General features: G+C 38.7%; 1 protein-coding gene, 1 long non-coding RNA gene and 1 pseudogene across 2 annotated transcripts; all 3 read right to left on the reverse strand.

Annotated features, from left to right (window-relative positions):
• Positions 1-966: 966 nt before the first annotated feature.
• On the reverse strand, positions 967-4258 carry LOC144644365 (uncharacterized; annotated as a pseudogene).
• Positions 4259-8377: 4119 nt separating this feature from the next.
• Positions 8378-10794, reverse strand: LOC144642032 (uncharacterized). The gene has a single exon (XM_078501030.1). The coding sequence runs from the start codon at positions 10265-10267 to the stop codon at positions 8564-8566; it is 1704 nt and encodes a 567-aa protein (XP_078357156.1). The 5' UTR covers positions 10268-10794; the 3' UTR covers positions 8378-8563.
• A 5756-nt stretch (positions 10795-16550) lies between these two features.
• On the reverse strand, positions 16551-21291 carry LOC144644366 (uncharacterized). The gene is made up of 3 exons (XR_013569100.1): positions 20339-21291; positions 19463-19576; positions 16551-17976 (listed from the first exon to the last, which is right to left on the reverse strand). It is a non-coding gene; the product is annotated as an uncharacterized LOC144644366 (long non-coding RNA).
• Between the last annotated feature and the right edge of the window lie 272 nt (positions 21292-21563).

Raw genomic sequence — 21563 nt, forward strand, 5'->3', positions numbered from 1 at the left:
TTAATTAAGGTATTTGAAATTAACGCGACTTAAATTAACGCGAAAGTTTGAAATTCGCGTTAATTTCATGACGCGTTAATTTCCTATAATAAGGTAGGTTAGGTCGAATTAGTAGGGCTAGCGCTGGGGCAGGAGCCCATTACCCTGGCTGAGGTGGGCGGAAAGGAAAAACGAAAAAGGCAGCGAGGCAAAGTCGAGGCACAAGGTGGTGTCGCAATACACAGCCAATCAACCAAACTCGTTCCTTGGGCATTTCTACGCTGATGAAGAGACAGAAGTCTCGAAACGTCCGAGAAATTTCGTTTATCAGCGCATTAACAATATTTTTTGTTTAATTTTTGTCGTTCCTAGGGCGCTGTCGACTTCAAGAAAAAGGAAAATATAGACGGCAAACTGATCATGACGGCTAAAGCGGTCAAAAATAAACAAAGTGGATAAAAAGAAAAAAACTAGAATATATAGAAAAAACTTTGCCCTATATTTCGGTTTGCAAAACAAACCTTCCTCAGGGGCTGGGCGGAGAAAAAAAATGATGAGAAAAATAAAAGGATCGTTACAAATAGAAAAATTTAAAATAAAATACTAAACAATGATTGGTTCTAACAAGTGTCAATGACGTGTTTCGTCACGTCTGTTAATGTCCCAGAGGATGTAAAGTTTTTGCCTTGTTAATTAAATGGGCTTCACGAGCCTTCCTGACTGAGTCTCGTTTGCTGCGTATAAGTTCAAGCGGGATGAGGTGAACGTCGTTTATGGAATGGCCGGGTTGGTTGAAATGAATAGATACTGGTGTAGGGTCATCAAGTTCATGGTGGTTGAGAATGGATCTGCGGTGTTGTCAAGAAAAAGGCCCCTGGGAAATAGTTTGCAAGCCAACTTGAGAAGAGAATGATCTGTCGTACTCGGAAGCAACCAGTGTAACGTGATTTACCCCCCCCCCCCCCAAAAAAAAAAAAAAAAAAAAAACAGACATTTCATCTTTATTCTCATGTCTCAAACCTACCATCACCCACCAGAATTATCACATTTCAATAAATTAATATCTAAATTTGAAGAAACTGACATTGAAACGTTCAATGTCGTTCCGTACTCGCCTCTCACACAGAATAAAACTAACCATGTGTTTTTCTATGGCTATAAACTGATCGAGTTTTTTTTTAAAGTGGTCAACCCTATGTCGTTATCTTATGATCTGAATATAGTTTCCTCAGCTGTAGTATCTGACCAGCAGAGGAAATAATAATTTGTCAAGAATTGACGGCCGCTAAAATTTTGTCTTGAGGAAGCCATCAACCATGCCGGTCTCGATTGAACTCAATTGAATTGAGGGCACATATTCGATAATGAAGAAATAGAAGTGGAACAAACTGAAAAAAAAACTGTGCTTTTCCCCGCTAATCGAAATAATTATAAATCAAAGTAATTTCTTAAACAAAATAAGAGATTTGTTCCCGCGACCCACCCTGTTCTCTCCAAGCCCTTAAAAAGTTTCGCGGGAACGTTTTTGAGTCAAATAAAGAAGATAAACTTTATCATGACAGAAATCCAAACATTCAAGCACTGACTACGTATTACAGAATACTAAGTTTGTCAAACGTTTACAGACCGCGACTCACAGAGATCAAGCCTCGGATTTTTCTTCTTCGTCTGATTTCTCTTTATCTTGTAGCGTTTTCGGATGAAACCGATCAATTGACACTTTCTTCCGAAGTCGATTAAGAATAGGCTCAGATTCGGAATCGTTTGGAAATTTCGGAATGTGCACCTTGACTTGCTTTCCCTTGACTGTCATCTGCATCGTAACATATCCTTTACAAAGCGACCGACCCGGACGGGCATCGTAAGCGTACGTTACCGTATCATCTTGAGAATGGCGTTCAGGTTGCGAAGAAATCATGGACCTTCCTAGTGTTTGGAGATAAGGAAGCAATGCTCAGTTTTTTGGATTCTCTTTTACTTCCTTCGTGGTTTAGAGCGACATCTTTATTCGGTACAAAGAATTTTCCTGGGGGAAGCGTGACTCTTCTCTTTTTCTGTAACTCTGCCGACTTTGCGCGGGGTGCTTGGGTTTTTTCGGTAGCTGTTGGTTCAGACAGGTCACGCAGATTGCTGTTACGTGACTCCATTGTATAATGTCTCGGTTCCCGTGAGTGTTTTATCTGTTTGTCCATATTAGGTGTTTCATCCTGAGGCTCAACGAATGCCAGCCGCGCTGGAGGCCTGGTGTTAGCTGGCTTTCGTCTAGGTTCAAGAGTCGAATGCACTTTGTTAGTAGTGATTGACTTACGATCTGCATAAGGACTTCTTGGTGCCATCACATCGCGTGATATCGATACGCTGTCATGACAGTCTGAAGGGCTGTCTGAAGCGCGAACTTCCGTCATCCGATCCAAGTTTTCACACGACTTTGATAAGAATTTCCTTTCAACCGCTGGAAAGCTTGATTTTTCCTCCGTGCTGGTTTTATCCTCGGAACACACCTTTTCTGCCCAAGCTTGTTTACCTGGGCTAAAGAGGATTTGTTCCGAATGCGTGGGTATCACAGTTTTGTTTTGTTTGTCTTGGCAAATCTGTTTATCCGAAATTGATAACAAACGTGACTCACCACTCGAGAGTTCATCTTCTTTCACTTTATCTGCCTGTGTAGTGTTCCGCAAAGACTTGGCCAACCTTGGAGACAAAATAACACCACGATGGTCTAACTTAAGATTAGGGTCAAATAAAGTTTCTCCTGATTCTTTGTCCTCTTTTTCCTTGAACTCCTTCAGTTTGTCATTGGACAACTGCACAAAATTCCGCCGCGATCCAGGCCTGCAAGGTGGTTCTATAACACGGAACTGATGTCTTGCTCTGGATCGCGTTACACTGGCATCTGGATCGTTTGGTTGTTCATCACTTGCAATTTCTTTCTCCGTTTCTCCTGCCCTGTGGATATTTATCTGCGAGAAGGCTCCCATAATAGGCTCGCTCTTATGCATATTCAAACCTAATTTGGGACTCCTAGAAGCAGACGAATCCACACTGCCCATTTCTGGCACCGAGAATCTCTTGAAAGCAACCGGCACGTCTTCAGGACTGTTCATAGCGGCACGCGCGTCGATTGTGTAACCCTGGGAGCGCAAAAGTTTCCTTCGTTCAACGCTAATTCCTGAATTTTTCCGCACGCTTCGTATCTCCTCCATCTGCTTTTTAAGAGAATGTTTCTCGACGTTTAACTCGGCATATTTCTGATTCTTCTTGCTATCCAAGACTCTAAGTCTTTCTTCTAGAAGAAACGACTCAGTCTTGTTCATTCGACGAGTCTTAATAAAACTGTCACACATGATTGAGGTTCCAGGTTGCTTTGCCGGGGTAGCCATTCCAGTTGTAAACTTTTTAAAAGTTCCTTGATTACATGACGAGACAGGAGTTCGCATTTGTTAAGACGATTTGCATGAAATCAAATGCTAGTAAGCTAGAAGCCTGCTTCAGAGTAAACAATGGTCTACTTAGAGTTCTATTGAACATAAAACAGTTCAACAGTTGACCCTGTATCCAAGATACTCCGAAGCTAAGTGAACCGTCAAGCTTATTTGCGTGGGGTAAATCACGTTACCACTGGTTGCTTCCGATTTTTACGTACACCGGAAAACTTTGAGACTTAAATAACAAAACTGATGAACATTCGTCAGCAATATATACCCCAGAGACGTTTTTTGTTTAGCCTAATAAAACCTGAAATGCAATATAAATAGTTTGCCATACCGGAAGTCTAAAGTTCAGTCTTAATAAAAGTTCTAGCCCTGTGCGTCAGTTCTGACACCTTTTACAAAGCTTTGACAGTAATTAACACCCCTGCATCATTAAAATTTGCATTTGCATGCAAATGTCCCATGAAATGAAATTTTATTTGGCATTTTATTCTAATAAAGTGAGCATTGTTGACCAAATGGAATTTAAATATTTACAATCTGTGCGGTTGTTTAACCGAAGTGGATGGTTTATTTAAGGAAGAAAGTAAATTAATTTATTATCGTTTATTTGTAGACAAAGGCATTCAAGTGACAATTGTTCAAGGCCGTTTCGTAATACCTTTATTGAAACAACTGTCTATCAAATCACATTCATACAAAAGGTAGACAAAAAAATTGAAAATTAAAAAGGCAAATTATAATTTAATGGTTACAAATGCTTTGTGTCCAAAATCCACTGGTTTTGGTGATGAAAGATTTTTCGAGAGTCCTTTCCGTTCTTTTCTTGCGGAGATTATGTAACCGGCTAATTCAATTTGATTAGAGAGTCATTGACTTGTGGAAATGCTTCATTAGTACAGACGGAACTATTGGATATTTGCTTTTGTTGCAAGTTTGCTCGTGACTATACCAAGACAGTGAAGTTTATTAGCTCACTTTTGTTTCTTGCTACTGGCAGCAAATATCGACAATGAGTCGACAGATTTAATTTATTATCACGTATTCTGATATTTTTTCTGGCAAAACGAAATCAGAATCCTTCGGACCTTTAAAGGAGAACTGAAGTCAAAAATCAACTTAATTTCTTTAAGTAGCTTATACTATGAAAAATATGAAAGGCCGCATGCAGAGTTTGACAAAATGTATGCTTTACATATCAGGTGTCACAACTATGGTTGCACTGTCGTTTGCGCAAAAGAAAATCAACTTTCTTTTTCTTCTTGCGTAATCCCCCTATCTCTATAACGAGAAAAGAGACTACCCTGGCGCGCCCACAATTCAACGTATCAGCAACCGGGTCAAAGTAATAGTAGTGCAGCCGTGAAAGGAGTTAAATAAAGACGAGGTGCGACGCAAGAAACTGTAGACAAAACAAAAACTAGGAGAGTTTAGATTGTGAAAGACTGGAACGAGTTGAGAACCACGAACTTAAAAATAGCTCATTTTGTGTAGCTTGTTTGAGCAAAAGTCAGGGGATATCAGCCGATATCTCACAATAGCGCGGGAAGGATAAATATTAGTCCGGAAAGCGAAGCGTGTTTTTTTGTTAATTAATAAAGGTTAGGATTAAGTATTTTTTTCACAACGGCAGCAATAACAACACGTACCGACCACAGTGACTTGTTCACAGTAAGCGCGTTTTCCTTTTTTTTCTAAAATAATTGTCATTATTCTAATACGTAGACCTTAAAATGCCATATACGCTTTCTATGAAGGGTGGATTTGCAATTGCTGAGCAACATTCTTGGCCCCAGCATAAATTTTCTTCAAGAAACGAGGCCCCCTCCCATGCAGTGGTCAGATTATTCGAATTCGATGTTTTCAAACTATTATTTTGCATAACAATTTTACTTTTCGCGTAGTAGAGATGTTTCGCATAAGCCCACTCCATACGCTAATGATCCGCTATTAGTGGGTTTAGCAGAAATACCCAGGAGACTACCCTTTGCTTTGTTTAAAGGACGTGAGCAGAACTTTGTTGGGCAGATTGTTAAATTGTCGTTATAAAAAAAATAACCTAGCAGTTGAAAACTTATGGCGCCATCCTAGGTGGTTTCTGCCAGTCAACTATCGCACAGAGGCACGTTGTGCAAAAGTAAAGTTGTGTGAACGTAAAAAAAGCGTAAGATGTTTTGAACGTATTTTTCATTAAAAGTTAACTGTGATTCCAGTGGGAATATGACAAAGAATTCGGAAAAAAAGATGATTTTGTGTGAGGTTACACGAAACATGCATGAGCGCATACATAATCACGGTTCGCAAGAATTTTTTATTAAAGACTGCGAGTCATGGCCCAGTTGGCGAGTTGGCCCATGGCGAGTTGTTGTTGTTGTTGCTTTTCTTTTTTGGCCGTCGCATTTCTGTGCAAAATAGAACGCTTTCATTGTCATTGACAAGAAAATGATCGTCTTGAACAAAAAACAACGGCTTGTGCATGTTCCTTTGCAATCAAAACTGGTCTCCTGGATAATTCTACTAAATCCACTAATAGTAGATGATTAGCATATGGAGTGGTCTTATGCGAAACATCTCTAGTATATTCATTATTCATGAGACCTTTCATGGAGTTATTTTTACCATCAAACACTTGTTTGATTGTTATCAATTAATTCTTGTACCATTTCAGATTTGTGTGCGATTGAAAATTAAGTACAATAAGTTAACTGAATATCCACTCACAGGCCGGCTTGCTGAACAGCAAAGAAAGTCATAATATTTGTCATTAGCGGAATTGTTTCTATTATGACTTTCTTTGCTGTTCAGCAAGCCGGCCTGTGAGTGGATATTCAGTTAACTTATTGTACTTACCATCGAACACAATCAATCATTGTTAGGGCAGAAACTTGTTTGTGTACTAAAGGCTAATCGTTTTTTACCTAAAATTGGTCAAACTAGGTTTACTTCCTGGAATTACTTGCTGTCTAACCTAAAGTTGCTTAAGTCACTTGCAATTGGCGATACATGTATTTTTCTAGCATTACCAGTTGATATCAGAGATCAACAGTTTACCTCGAAGCCCGCGCTGGCCTTGCGTTCATCTGCAAGTGACAAAGACTTGTAGCCATTGTACATGTTGTACGTTTTGAATTAAATGGATTAAGTAGTCATGTACGTCTTTTGAAATCGGTTTGTACAAATATGGAGTAGGCGTACCAGAGCTAAAGTAATAAGGGAACGCCTTTTCTTCTCAGAAATATTCTGTAAAGTTATTGTTTGAGCTACGTAAACGAGAATCTTCAGTCTATTTTCAGTTTTTACTGTAAGTTCTTGTTACTAATACGTTGATTTTTGATGGAAAGTGATGGTTGTAATTTTTGTATTGCTTGCGCTGTTTTGTTTTGACCAGATGTCGTACGAAGTCCACTGACGATAGTAGAAGGTGTAGAATTTTAGAGAGAGAAAAAACTTCGACACTGTCAATAGGTCGAAGGTTTTTATGCAAATGTCCTAAAGGCGCAGTCGCACTGCACAATGTACTGCAACTTAACAAAAATTGCGCAAGGCTTACATAAGCATACATTTCTCAATTTTGGCAGTATGACAGTTGATTGACAGGTAAAGTTTGGTCGATATTTAAAGAGCGTAAGCATAGCCTTAAGCCTCTCTCCTCCGCAGAGGTCTCTTTCGTGTTTCGTACGGGTTGGGAAATGGAAAGAGGAGAAAAGTAAGCGCGCGGAGCCTGGAGAGAATCGAAAGCCCTTCCCGTCGTCCCCCGCGCTCCCCTATTTTTTTAATGAACATGATGAAGGAGGAGGAAGGAGGCCTTAAAGAGCTCAGAGTTGTTATCAGCAGTGAAGGTTGTGAAGTTGTAAGCAGTGAAACATACATATAATTAAAGAAGTTGGATCAAGAACCGAAGTTGTCAATGATCCTTGCCGTTTAAAAGTGGTAGCAGAGCTTTCCTCCTCCAAAGCAGTCACTTTTAACAATTGTCATTGCATGTGTGACTTCTCGCGTGTTAACGCGTGTGTGGTTTTACCGCTGCATGTGGCCAACCTGTTTAAGTTTTCATTCTGCGAGAGGTATGTGAGACATGACCACACGCAGTGATGAAGATAATGACGATCGCAATGACTTGCTTGCAGCCCGTAAGACATTCCTTATCTTCAGGGGAGGGGGAGGTATCCCGCTGCATTGGGGAAAACAGACCTGTACCGCATCTTGAATCAAACATATCTGTATTTCCTATCTTGTCTCAGACCAAATTGCCTTTTTAAAACAATTCGGGGTTCTAATGAATTTTTAATTTAAACAATGACCTATTCTAGTTTCACAACGATTCTGACCGCTACCTTCGAGTGAAACGTTCACTTTCTTAATTAGCTTATGCAAACAAGCACCTGATTTTATCCAATGGGAGATTCTTGTGTACTGATATTGCTAATACATCGCATACAGTAAACGCCCGCACATAACAACCTATGATTTTGCATTGGGGTTCCATTTTCTTCCCCAGAGGCCGCGATCCTTCTTCTCCCTTGGGGACGAGAATGTTGGGGTTCAGGCTGATGCGTTTCTCATTATACATATATGTATCAGGTGCAGAGGTTCTTAAAATTATTTTGGAAATAATATACAGTATACATTACTGAGAGGTTTAATTATCATGCAATCAATGTTTTATTAAATGAAACCACGAAACGAGCATGTACTTTTCATTGATAAATAAATTCCATGCAATGTATTATATAATGTGACACTGCCTCTTTAACAGGGATCAGACATTAACTAGAGGGAAAGGGGACCTGGTGCATATAAGAGAGGAGTAGCATTTTTGGTGCTCCAAACAAGATAATGAGGGACAGCATGAAATATTTGCGTTTTATAATTAAATAAGAACCAGTTTTAATTATATATCAGGCTGAATTTTTTCCTATATATATATATATATATATAAATATATGGTGCTTTATTGGCTTAATTTCAGGGTCTTAATCCACTTGTTCCCATATGCGGTCGTTTACTGTATTATATATTGCATTTCAATGCAATTAAAATTATGAATTATTTACTGGGTAGCTGTTTTTAAAGAATTAAACGAACACGAGTTTCGTTCTCTCAACAAATCTATTTTAGTATTATGGTGACTATTGTAACTAAAACAATTACAGTTATTTCCTATTTTCCGCAATTGGTCGGTTGACACCCACTCCAGCTTTCACAGCTGATTTTGCCCGGGCTCTCTCGACCGTGACGTCATCCAGGCACTCGCCGGGTGAAAATTTCGGTACGTACACTTTGACTTGCTTGTTACCAATCGTCATCTGCATTGTCATGTAGCCTTTACTCAGAGCCTTATCAGGCCGTGCATCGTACACAAAATCTTGGCTGGATCTCCTTCCGTTACCTTTTGATACTCTTCTGGAAGTATGAGTTTGTTTTCGAGACAAACCTGGACGCGCCTGGGGCGCGCTTTGCGCGCGTCCTGCGTTACTTTGTTGACTGTTCGCGCTCAATGAACTTGCCTTCCTAACCACGGCTCTATCAGTGAACGATTCATTTGAGGCTAAGGAGGCATCGCTAAGCTTACTCCTGGTAATTTTATTATTATTAATGTTATCATTTCTATCTTGAACATTGTCTTTCCACGAAACTTTCCGATCTTGTTTAGAAAACTTACGCGGCTCTCTCTGGCTATTTTCTTCGTTTGCAATCGTCACGCTTTTCTTAGGAAGTCGAGGGCTCGTTTCTGGTGTTTCCGGGTGAAACCACTGTCCACCGGAAGGGGACGGTGGAAGTTGAATTCCTTCACCCACGGTGTCTAAACTCATTCTCCTCATACCAACAACAGTACGTGAAATACCAGTGCTTCGCTTGCTTGAAGCCACGGTCATTGACCTGGGTCGTAACGTTGGCCTGAGGGACGGTTTTAGTGAAATTGTCTCTTCTAAAACCACATTGTTATTACTAACCTCTGGCTGATGGTTGTCTGATTCCACTTGTTGTTCGACTGATTTCTCGGAGATATTCATTTCACTAACTGTGGAATCATTACTACGAGACTTTTTTCTGTTGTTTCCGGCGACTACTGAACTTTTTCGGGATACTTTTCTAACCGGCATCTTGGCTTCGCTCTCTTGAACGTTGGCTGGGCATGTCCGGCTTCTCGGACGCGGCATGACCAGCCTGTCTCTCTCAAGATAGGCAGTTTGCGGCCTTAAAATCCCATATTTCCTCTCTCTGTTACTGATGTTCTCAAAAGTGAGCAATTTCTCATCGTCTTCCGAGTTTTCGTCATCCACATCCCTAAAGTTTCTCCTAGAGCCTGGCCTTATAGGAGGTGTTATTTTTCTATAACGGAACTCTTTCAAGTTCAAACCCGGTACGCTGAAAGATCGCCCACGACTTTCAGCCGACGGAAAATCGATTAGCTCCTCGCTGTCGGAATTTTCAAGTTCTAGACTTGGTGTCGCACTCAATTTATATTTATCGATATTGAGTTGTTTTCTAAGTGTGTCTCCGTCATAGAAATCCGAACAAGGAATATTTACGTCCTTTCCATTTGATGTGCGCACCGTAAAATAATCCACATCGCCTTTTTGCTTGTTAGGCAAAATCCGCAAGCCTTTATCCCGCAGAAGCTTTCTCCTTTCCACGCTCACACCAACGTTTTTCTTGACGCCCTTGATTTTGACTAAGTTCTGGCGAACGCCATCGATTTCGTCCAAGATTTGTGAATAGTTATGTTGGCTCTCGAAGTCAATTGTTTTCACTCGCTCTTGCAGTCGAAATGTTTCCACTGAATTCATGCGATGCGTTTTCAAGACTCTCGTTGAGGCAACAGAAGGGGCCTCCCGAGCACGGCTTACAAACATCTCGCAAAAAAGCGACAGTTTGCCAAACTCCAATCTTCACTGGTTGCAAACTTTTGTTTAGCAAATAACAACTCATATCTGTTGTTGACCTGGCGATATTGCGGCCCTTCATTGTTCATTAGTTTGTATATTTAATTGGCTCGTTGGTCTCATGAGAGAATATTGTACAGTTTGGCGCCATTGTCGTTACTGCTTTAAAGCCGCCATTCATCGGCTTAAAAGATTAATTATGTTTACGCTTCGATACTCACAGGCCATGATTTTTATACCCTCTTTTCAATTAGAATTGAAATAAAGCAATGAATCCCAAAACGGATTAATTTGTTTTTTAACTCTCTGTTATCTCCTTTTGAAGGTCATATAAAAACTGTTAAAAAAGTATTTGCGAATGTTAGGGACTTGTTAGTCCAGAAATACTTTGAACGGTCATTTAGCCGGTGCATTGGAAACTCATTTTGAGCAGTTTCAAGACAATTGCGAACATAATTAACTGCTTATTATCACCACAAAATACGAGATTTCGTAAGCCACAGTTGTTGCTCGAAAAAGAAAAAACACACAGTAATTGGATTAATCTCGTTTGAAGCACAATTAAAAACAACACTGATTACTTGACACTTAGTTGTAACTGCTGAATTTCATGCATAATGTACAATTGTGCGCTTTCCTTAATTTTAATTGATCCAGGTGTTCTAATTCGATTCTAAAGAATCTTTTCTTTTGTTGAATAATTCAAGATAAGATAGTCAAATTGACAAAAAATGTACCAAAGTAAACTGAAAAGCAAGACGTTTCCCATCTAGCCAGTTAGAGTATCAACTAAGTGTGATCACGTGGCACAAAAATACGACCTAATGTTAAATTTAAACGAAGAGTAAATGACTCCCTTTTTTTCAAACTTAACGGTGATTTGGCATCAACCTTTTCAAAATTAAATTCGGTTGCGTTCGCCAGAAACGGCAGAACTCGACAGAAACGAGGGTAAAATGAGTGAAATTTGTTTAAAGGCTTAAAAAAAATTTAGCCAAGGGTTAGGTTGAGCACGATCTTGTTTAAATGTCAGTAACAACCGACTAACTTCGAACGTGAACGTTCGCCAAAAGCACCTTAATACTCTGTTGGCCAATCACGTTACAGTTGATACCCACTACTAGGTTTTCCCTTTTTTCTTTCTTTTTTTTTTTATTTTTTTCTTTTTTTTTTTAAAAATGATGCATGTTTTCGCGCCATATGTTCACGGCGCTCAGCCTGGTCCCTAGACGTTCTTGGCTCAAAAGAGTCTGGGCTGTATCGTGAGCAGTGAAGTCACCGATGAGCACTCGCGCGCTGGAACTCGAGCGTGGACTGGGCGACCTATGACTGTGAGTAGGGATCCCTAACTAAATCAGAAAACTATGGACTTGGTCGGGTTTTATATCGCGTGGTATTTTTCGACATCTTCCTTTTTATTTCCCAACCAGTCATTGTTTGTTTGTTTTCAGCAGAACCAATCAAAAATAATGTGTTTTCTCAGAATCCCACACTGCACGACTGGTATACTAACTACTCTGGTTTGAAAGATCATTGACAACAAGAACGTCTTAACCGAATAACCCGCTATTAAATTCCGACTGTGGGCAACAAGGCATTCGATAAAACCTGGTAAAACTCATTCAAAAATACCCAATAAGAAGTCACAACGATTTCTGATCTTTGTTTTGCTTTAGGCGCTTTTAGACGAACTAAGCGGACCACTGAAGTGATCCAAATTTCTCATTATGAATCTTTTTAATCAGCGCCAACTCCGGTTTTAGATCAATTTTATCAACGTCTATTTTTCAATCACAACCAACCTGTTAAACTGATTTCTTATCTGACGATGCTATAGGCCGAGTTGGCTAAAATCAGACGATATTCCGCAAGATTGAGCAGGATTATTGCTTTATTATTTAACAAATTGTCAAGGAAAATGATTTCAATGCTTTAAAAAAATACTCTGGTTATGCACCGCTTTTCAACAATTCGGACGAATCATGGCAACTTACGTATTTCGCAGGATATCCGTTATGTACGGATGACGGATAACAATAACTCCTGCCCATATATAGGCATCGCAGCAGCTTGTTGTATAATAGGGTAGTATATTTGTCTGACTCGTTTCGCGCTTTTTTTTTTCAAGCCTAAGGGAGTGAAGGCGGATAATAAGAACGTGCGTGTTTTATTGAGAGCTCGGTGCTGTATGAAGAAAACACATGATTCCCTTGATACGAAAGATACTAAAATTGCAGTCAGGATTCATAATATTAAAATTTTGATACAAAATTTTTGGCACTGGCCGGCTTAAAAAGGTAGAAAACAACGTTTCGTCAAAATGCTAGAAGACGTTTCGACCTAAAAACTTAGGTCTTCATCGGTTTGGTGGAATGGGAAAGCGTAACAATAAATATGAAGGTTCCAAATTATGCAGATATGCTATCGTGCTAGAAGACAGCAAACTAACGAAGGGAAGCGTAGATGTCCGGAATGTCTTCATGGTAATTCCCTGAGTTGGGGTCTCTTTGGAAATACCATGCTTCCAAGATGAGTCGTGGTTGGTTTGTTGGGGGGGGTTATAATAAGCTGTTAGGTCGAAACGTCTTCTAGCATTTTTACGAAACGTTGCTTTTTACGTTTTTAAGAAGCCAGTGCCAAAACTTTTGTACATATTTTTTAATAACATATTCCCTTGTTAATTTTCAATATTTTTCTCCACCTGCCAGCGAGACAATGTCGGATAATGTAGAAAAGTGCGCCGCATATGCCACGTTGAATACTTTAAGAATAAAGGATAATAAAGGTTTTTCTTCTTCTCTGAAATTTTGATTGGACATCACTAATATGATGTGAAGATTAACAGCTGAATTATGAAAGGCCACAATTTTCATTTCCAATCATGACCAATCACCGGACAGTGGTAAAATAAATTCTGTTAATTTAGTATCTTTTTTTAAATTAATAACAATGCTGTAGTTTTCTAAGCTATCGGCGGAATGAAAAATGAAAAACACCACGATGATAATTTCAGAATAAACATACAAAACTCAAAGACAACATGCATATATATTCGGCCATAAACCTCACCAAGTATATGATAGGTTTTGGAAACCATTTTGCTGCAGTATGGAGGCCATCAATAAATCAGGCTTACTATTGTTTTAATTTTTAAATCATCTTTCCGTTTTATCCGCTTAAACGCGACAAAATACACATTAAGTCTGTTTATCATTTTCACGATCGACCCCATGATCGAGTCTTTTGCGAAATTCTGTTTGTTGAGCGCAGTTGCACAGTGCCTTGATGGCTCAAAACATCAAGACTAACTGTAGTGTCCTTCTCGAAGTCGTAACTCCTTGTAAACAAGCTGTTCCTTTTATAAGGTGTTACCATTTTGTCCGAGCAGTGATTTCTTCGCGATAACCAGGATTTTTTGGGCTTTTTGCTACCATCAGCATTCAAAGGGTTCGTGAGCGAGTTGTACAAGTCCAAAAACAAGATAAAATACAGAATAAATACAAGAAAAGCCAGCTCAGCATTCATGTCGAGAGAAGTCAGCGTCCACTTTGACAGCTTCATGTGATCTTGCTAATTTTAAACGACAGCAAAACCCGACGAAATACTCTGTCTTGAAAATTTAACTTCTTGATCTTGTTTTTTTTTCAAAGATGACCGTTGCTACATGTCATTCAAAGATGCCCTTGTGAAATTTTCTTCGCTCCTGAATTGGCGAGATCCAAAAGCCACCTCGCAATGTGTTTTCCCTTGATGTGAAGAACACCTGCGCACTGGGCATTAAGAAATCCTTGCAGTTTTGAAGAAAAATGATCCTTAAAAGATGAAATGATTTTTCACTTAGGGCCGGTCTAGCAAATTGATGAACAGAAACCGAAATCAGTTCAGTCGTTAATGTAAAACGGAGTATGACAGTTCTGACAGTATTTTGCTAAAATTTTCTAATTAAACCAGCACGAAATTCAATTATGGTTTTAACCGCAAGACACTCAGTTTAATAACGAATGGCGCGCTAAAGTTGGCTTAAAAAATCCCCCAGGAATGTTAGATTTCAGTCTTTCTTTTATCATTCAATATCATTTCTTTTCTTGATCACAGCCTGCCTGCAGTGAATTAAAATTATAACGCTTATAACTATTAAATATGGCTTTCGTTTTCGGCTCGTTACAACAAACTGACTCGGTCGAAACCGCGACTAGGCCAAAGCTGGTCCATTTTTCAATCTGCTATAAAAAAAAAAACACAAATAAATCACGAATAAGAATCTGATTCCTACAGTTCCTATCTAAACAGGATTTCGTCTCTCTTAACCAACATTTTTTAATAATAATTAATAGATAACCTCCTAGAACAACCGATTTATTTTCGCTTGTTTCTTTCGCTAGACAGACAAGCTGGTTTAAAATAAAACTACGATCTGTTAATGCATTCCTTTTGCAAAGAAACGATCGAAACACAGTGTTTTTCATACCACAACCCTTTCAAAAAGGACCACTGCATTCTAGAAAACACATCACATTATCAAACTGATTATAACGTGAAATTCTGAACTCCGAAAGGCTCCCCATTAGATAATTGTTTTAAAAGAATATTTAATACGAAAAATTAGTTAAACTAAACAATTTGCATTTTAACTCTTACAATGTAGCTATAATAGCTCATAGTAGTTGACCACGCAGCACGCTTACGCAGATTCCCTGCCCGCCACTTTGAAAGAGAGGCGCAAACATGCCGTGAACTGGCAGCGTTTGTGTGGGAACAAGTTACTTTGTCAAATAATTTTCGTAAAATTGTTAACTTTAAGGAGTCATTTCAGGATATTGTGAGTCATTTTTCGGATAAATAAAAAAAATTCTTTCAAATTAGAGGAAACCTTAAAATAATAATTTTCTACGGTAGAAAAACGCCAAAGAAGTATTTATAATAAAACAAAAAATGGACAAGGGTTGTAACGAATTAAGGCTATCGAGCACACTTTTGTTACGGACACAAATGTTTCCCTGTTTTTCCGCGCGCACAACATTCGTCGCGGACACAAAATTTGTGTCTGAGACACAAAAAAAATTATAGCACAACTTGATTGGTTAATTCACCGTCTAATATATAAATTTAGGCAAGCCTAAAAGCGGAGCTCCCCAGTTAATTATTTTGCACTTTATTGAACTCTGAATTCTGGCCATTGTAAAACTTTAAGGCTAAGAATTTTATATTCGTTTTATTTTTTTAATAAATAATACCGTATTTTCTCGATTAAACGCCGGGCCCCGAATAAACGCCGGGTCTCCAAGTTGTATTTGAAAATAAACCCCTTACACAATTATTAACGGTTTAATATGCTTTAAAAATAATGTCTAATTATATAGCTGTCAAAAAGAATGAATAAAAATCATTTCTTAGAAACATAGGGCTTAACAAAACTCCTAAATTCAAATAAACGCCGGCCCTATCGGGCCAAGTTTGAAATAAACGCCGGGGGCGTTTAATCGAGAAAATACGGTAATTAATATTTTTCCTTATTTCTTTTTTACCGTGTCCGGGGTGGGGGGGGGGGGTACTCCCTAAAATTTACTATGGGGGTGTGCCGTTGCGTTGCTGAGACTCTCGACCTGTTCCAGAGACAAAAGGTTCAATTTGCGACCCTGTTCCAGACAAACACTGCAAAGTAGGTACCCTGTTCCAGCAATATCCACAATGGAAATATATGAAGATAGATATAAAAACACTACCGTACATCACAAAGCTCTCACTTGACTTCGTCTGTGGCTTGGAGATAAAGCGATGAAAGGAGCGGAGTTTCATAGCTATATACTTGATAGTGTTTAATCAGGATTCTGGGAAAACAATCAACCCTGTTCCAGAGTCAAAAGGGTGATTTGTATACCCTGTTTCAGAGTCAGAGAGACAAAAAGCATACCATGTTGAGCGGCACATACCCGTATAGCTCTTATATGGGAGTACCATCCCCCCCTCCGGGTACCGTGTACAGCAACACCAAATAAGAGAACAAACAAAATCAATCAAAATGTTATAATTCCACCGAAAGCATTATCATAAAGAAGTCTGGATGGGAAATTATGTTGCAAAACGGGCAATTATGTTACCTTCATGTAGAAAAAAGGAGGGAGGAGTAGGGCTGCATGTCGGGGTAGATAGGCATATCACATGGCAAATTAGGCATTTTTGTTGTTGCTTTACCAGCTTTAAAAGAAAGAAAAAATCACTTTACATTTAGAGTATAAAGGAAATAACAAACATCTACATTTATAATAAGGTTGATTTTAATTTTTTTCATTCACTCATTTATTCATTTTCATTTTCACTATTTGCCTATATTTTAATTTTGAATGGAAATGGCAGAGGTTATAGCTAATGGTTTACAGCATGTTGCCCAAACCAAGCTAACTCCAAGCAAACCGGAGTGAAAGCTAACCACAAGCAAACTAGAGTGAAAGCTAACCGCAAGCAAACCAGATGAATAAAGCTAACTGCGAGCAAACAGGGGTGAACCTAACTCCGGAAACAAAGAAGTGACATTCTGTCATTCCACCGAACAGGGTCACCCCATCCCCAACCCCCCCCCCCCCCCCAAAAAAAAAAAAGAAAAAAAAAAAGAAAAGAAGAAGATAGCACCTTGTTCACTTTTACATGTCTTTTGACTCCCCTTCCTCTTAAGGGGTTTCACTTCACTTACAGAAAAAAAGCAAAAATTCTGGGAAGCTAGAATATTGTTTGTGAGTCTCAAACTCAGTTTTGTTATTTGATTACCCAGAAAAAAAATAGAATCATGTCTGCTTGTGTATAAAACTATGCAAGAAAAAATATAACATCAATCACATCTATAACATAACATCACATCTTTATGGAGTCATGTTGCCCATTTGTCATGGAGTTCACAAAGTAAGCAAGTGAGTCACAATTTGGTTGCTACATGGTACCTTATGGATACTGCAAATTTTATCTGGCTTTAGAATATTTCACTTATTTTAAAAATATAGCTGTTCTTATAAATTGTACACAGCATACAATACATAAGAATGAAATTGGTAATGTATATTGCTTGCAATAACGGTTTTAAACTCACCTATACTTTAGAATTACAGTACCACCAGTTTCAGCATAACTAATCCAAATTCAAATAATTACATTGCTTTGTAACTCCACTACTTCCCCCAAAGTCAACCAAAGATCTTATCATATAATTAGACAACTACATGTAAGTCCTGTGTAGTTGAGGGCTCAAAACATTTGGACACTTGCAGGTCATGTTAACTTGCCAAACAGATTTTAGCTTGGTCACATGTGGTTTCTTACCAGTCAAAACATTGAAAATAGCAATTTTAAACTACCACCATTTCTGCTGTTACTGTTTTCGCTGCATATTTTTGAAAAGATCACTTCATAATGCCCTTGTTACATCTAACAAGATGTGAAAGTGACAGGTCAATCAAGAAGTCGTTTTCTGAAGTACACTGTAAATAGGTTAACATTTAAAATCTAAATTTTGCTTATTTGCAGCTTTTCTTGATTTTAATTTATATGTAATTTACTAGTCTCTTAAAAATAGCATCATGACGACACCCAAACATCGAGCTGGATTTAATCTTTCCTGTTTTCTATTTATGTCCTTGTCCTTGTCTGTTTTTGTGTCTGTGGCACTGCAAACTCTGCAACTCATGCTAACCCTGAAAAAAGTCAAATGCCACATATTAAATTAAAATTGATTAATTGTCATCAATATCAATAATTTATAAAACAAAACACTTAACTTGAGCTTGTTTAACTGAAGCCAAACCACTGGATGCAAAAGGATCCATTAGATATTTAACAGAGATGGATCAGCACAGACTATTTTTTTTACTGATAACTGCAAAGTCAACTAAATATTTTAATAAACTCAAAGCATCACTGCAAACCCTAACACCCCCTCTTACCGGTAATTAAAAGGTTTGGCCTTTAATCAACCCCCCTCCCCCTCCCGCTAGCCCTTTTGGAACTTCTATTGACCTTACATGGGATGGATCTGAATATTTGGGTTTTCCTTGGTATAAGAACCTGTGAAAAATGTCTGTTTTGAAGCTATTGTTTTCCTGCTCCATGTTGTTTTGAGCCTCTTTGATGCCTTGTTTCACTGGTTCATACACTGAGGATGAGCTGGCCATGGATTTCTGCCATAACCACACATTGGAATTTGTGAGGAGTTTGTGAGGGGAGGTGACATTCAAACCATTAAACCTTCCACAGTGAGGCTAGGGTATAGATATTTTCTGGTACAAGATCTAGGCATTTCGTGAAAACATACTTTTAGTGAAATATTAATTATTTAAATTGTCTACTAATACATTGTAGTTGTTTTGAATGTCATTGAAGAGAGACAAACTAACTCCCGAGTTAGGATTTCGAGTTAGGATTTCAAGTTGGATTTTTGAGTTGGATTTTCGAGTTGGATTTTTGAGTTAGGATTACAAGTTGGATTTTCGAGTTGGATTTTCGAGTTGGATTTTTGAGTTAGGATTACTAGTTGGATTTTCGAGTTGGATTTCGAGTAAGGATTTCGAGTTGGATTTTCGAATTGGATTTTCGAGTTGGATTTTCGAGTTAGGATTTCGAGTTGGATTTTTTTTGACAAAGCAAAACCCATTACAATTATTGAAAGCTAACCATAAACAGGCTAACTGGAGTGCATAGTAGGCTAACCAAAATGAATAGTAGGCTAACAGGAGTGTGTAGTAGGCTAACCGGAGTGCATAGTAAGCTAACTGGCGTGTATAGTAGGCTAACCGGAGTGCTTAGTACGGTAAGCAACTTGAAAATCCAACTCGAAATCCTAACTCGAAATCTAACTCGAAATCCAACTCCAAAATCCAACTCAAAAATCCAACTCGAAATCCTAACTTGAAATCCAACTCGAAATCTTAACTCGAAATCCAACTAGAAATCCAACTGGAAAATCGAACTTGTAAATCCAACTCAAAATCCTAACTCAAAATCCAATTTGAAATCCTAACTCGGTGAATAGGCAACCTCCATTGAGGAGTTGAATAATGAATGCAAATATTTCACAAAGTAAGAAGATCAGCAGCAACCAAATGCAGATTAAAGCAGCTGGGTAAAAAAAGAACGAAACTGAATAAAGACATATTTCAATTATAACTAATATAAACTAGATACCTGATTTACTTTGCTGTTGTCCACTTTGCACAGAGCATTCTATACCAAGTTCAACAAAACTTGACTGTAGGTATTGTTCATTCATTGCGGCTTAATGGCAGAATATAACACTACCTAAAAGAAGGATTGACATAATAATCTATTAAAAACCACCACACTAGCTCTAATTAATGGCCCTGTTTATAAAAAGAATTTATAAAAAATTCTGTCTTATTTAATGGATCTCATCAAATATAATAATATTAGCCTCTTTCGTTTATACACTCAGTGTAGTGACCCTTCCTTCCTACAATGGGATATTTAGCTTTTCTACTTGGAGATTTCTTGTTAACTTACTTGTATAGAAAAAACATTGCCATTGCAAAGATACACATTCAACACTGTCATGGTGATAGTCAATGTAAGTTTGCATACACAGCTGCATACAGTGTCTAAAATGGCATGAATTACAAGTAGAGCGAACAATTGTGTTTTATAAAATTACTCAAAATAATTAACTAAGATAGTTTTATGTGGAAATAAACTGAGTTTTTTTTTTGTTTCTGCTAAGGTGTGGTAAAAACGTGTCAACGCAAGAAATTCGCAACGTAACGATCTTTTAGCGTATTCGTCCACGACCCTAAAATAGTTCGTTCAAACGAATTCCAACAGCGAGTAAATAAGAATAAATAGATGAATTAAAAAAACTAAAACACTAAGTTTAGCTGGGAGTTTAAATAAAAACATTAAGTCATTAACAGCTCATGAATTAATCGGAGGCGAAGCGGCCGCAGTTTTTCGTATTATCCAACCGCGTAGTACATGTGTAAGCATATAATTACAGATTTTCACAAAAAACATGGACTTAGTGTATTCAGTAAAGTCAAAGTTTGTTACCTCATATTTGAAGTCGGAGAATGCTTGTCAATTCACAGCAATTCAGCAGGGCAAAGCTTTCAACCAGCTCATGAATTAATCGGAGGCGAAGCGGCCGCAGTTTTTCGTATTATTATCCAACCGCGTTGTACATGATATGTGTAAGCTATAAATTATAACTTACTCCAGCACCACCGACCTTTGAATTATCTGCGAAGGTCTATTTCAGCCTTTTCCATCCGTGTAGCTATTGACACTTCTTTTTTCCTTCACTTCAGTTAATTGCGTTTAGCTCAATTACTAGAGCTGGTCAGCCGCCGAAACGGTAGAAACTCGCTCGCTCTCCACCTGTGCCATTTTTTCGGATCTCCCCGTAAGCCCTTATCGTTTGCCATAACTTCCATGATGTGTAAAGCCTTTAGACGGGGTAGACCGAGAAATATTTACGTAGACATTTCTTTTTCCTGCTCGGTTTCTCCTTGTGCTTCGTTCAGCTTTCAAACTGACCGGGTTGTTCACTTTGTCCTTCATGTAAATCTAAATGGACTGACCATGGAAAAGTACTTGCGCCCGCGGACCAATAGCAATGCTATCACTTGGTCAGCGGTCAACTTCAAAAAAACACGCGTCCTTGACTAGTTCTAAACCTGAGCCCGCGATATGGTCATGTGATACTGGTCAGCGGATACGTTGTTTTGACAGCTGTCAATTGACCATAAAATGGATGTCCAATATCAAAGATCTTAGTCGATTACCTCACTCATTTCTGGTTAACGAAGGAGGCAGAAGATTGTCTCCCCTCCCCCCTCTGCTTGGGTTGCCTTGGGACTCCCCTCCCCCTCCCCGAGAGTCTGTACGCGCGCGCGCGGTCGGGCGTACGCACCAAATTTTTTCGGCCTCCTGGGTTTACAAAAATTCTCTCGTACCCGCATTACCCATGGTGCTCCGCTCCGCGCGCTGGCGCGCGCTGAGGAGCTCCGCTACTATTTAAGCAATAGAGGACTCCCACTCGGGTGGTTGGGAGAATTCTCGAAAGTTATGCAAACCCTCGACTGCGTCTCGGGTTTGCATAACTGTCTCGAATTCTCCCAACCCCCCTCGTGTTTAGATGAGGCTATGTAAACACGGAAAAAAGTCCTCTATTGCTTTTATAAAATATTTTTTTCAAAAATAATTCGAAAAATGAAAGGGATTTGGTTTATTTACTTCTTGATTGAAATAGATTTTCTCAAAACGCGCATTTGAC

Source organism: Oculina patagonica, chromosome 2, assembly GCF_052425735.1.
Source record: "Oculina patagonica isolate OP01 chromosome 2, crgOcupat, whole genome shotgun sequence".
Lineage (NCBI taxonomy): Eukaryota > Metazoa > Cnidaria > Anthozoa > Scleractinia > Oculinidae > Oculina > Oculina patagonica.

Coding starts and splice junctions, on each gene's coding strand:
- LOC144642032 (XM_078501030.1), bottom strand. CDS start 10,267: ATGTTTGTAAGCCGTGCTCGGGAGGCCCCTTCTGTTGCCTCAACGAGA.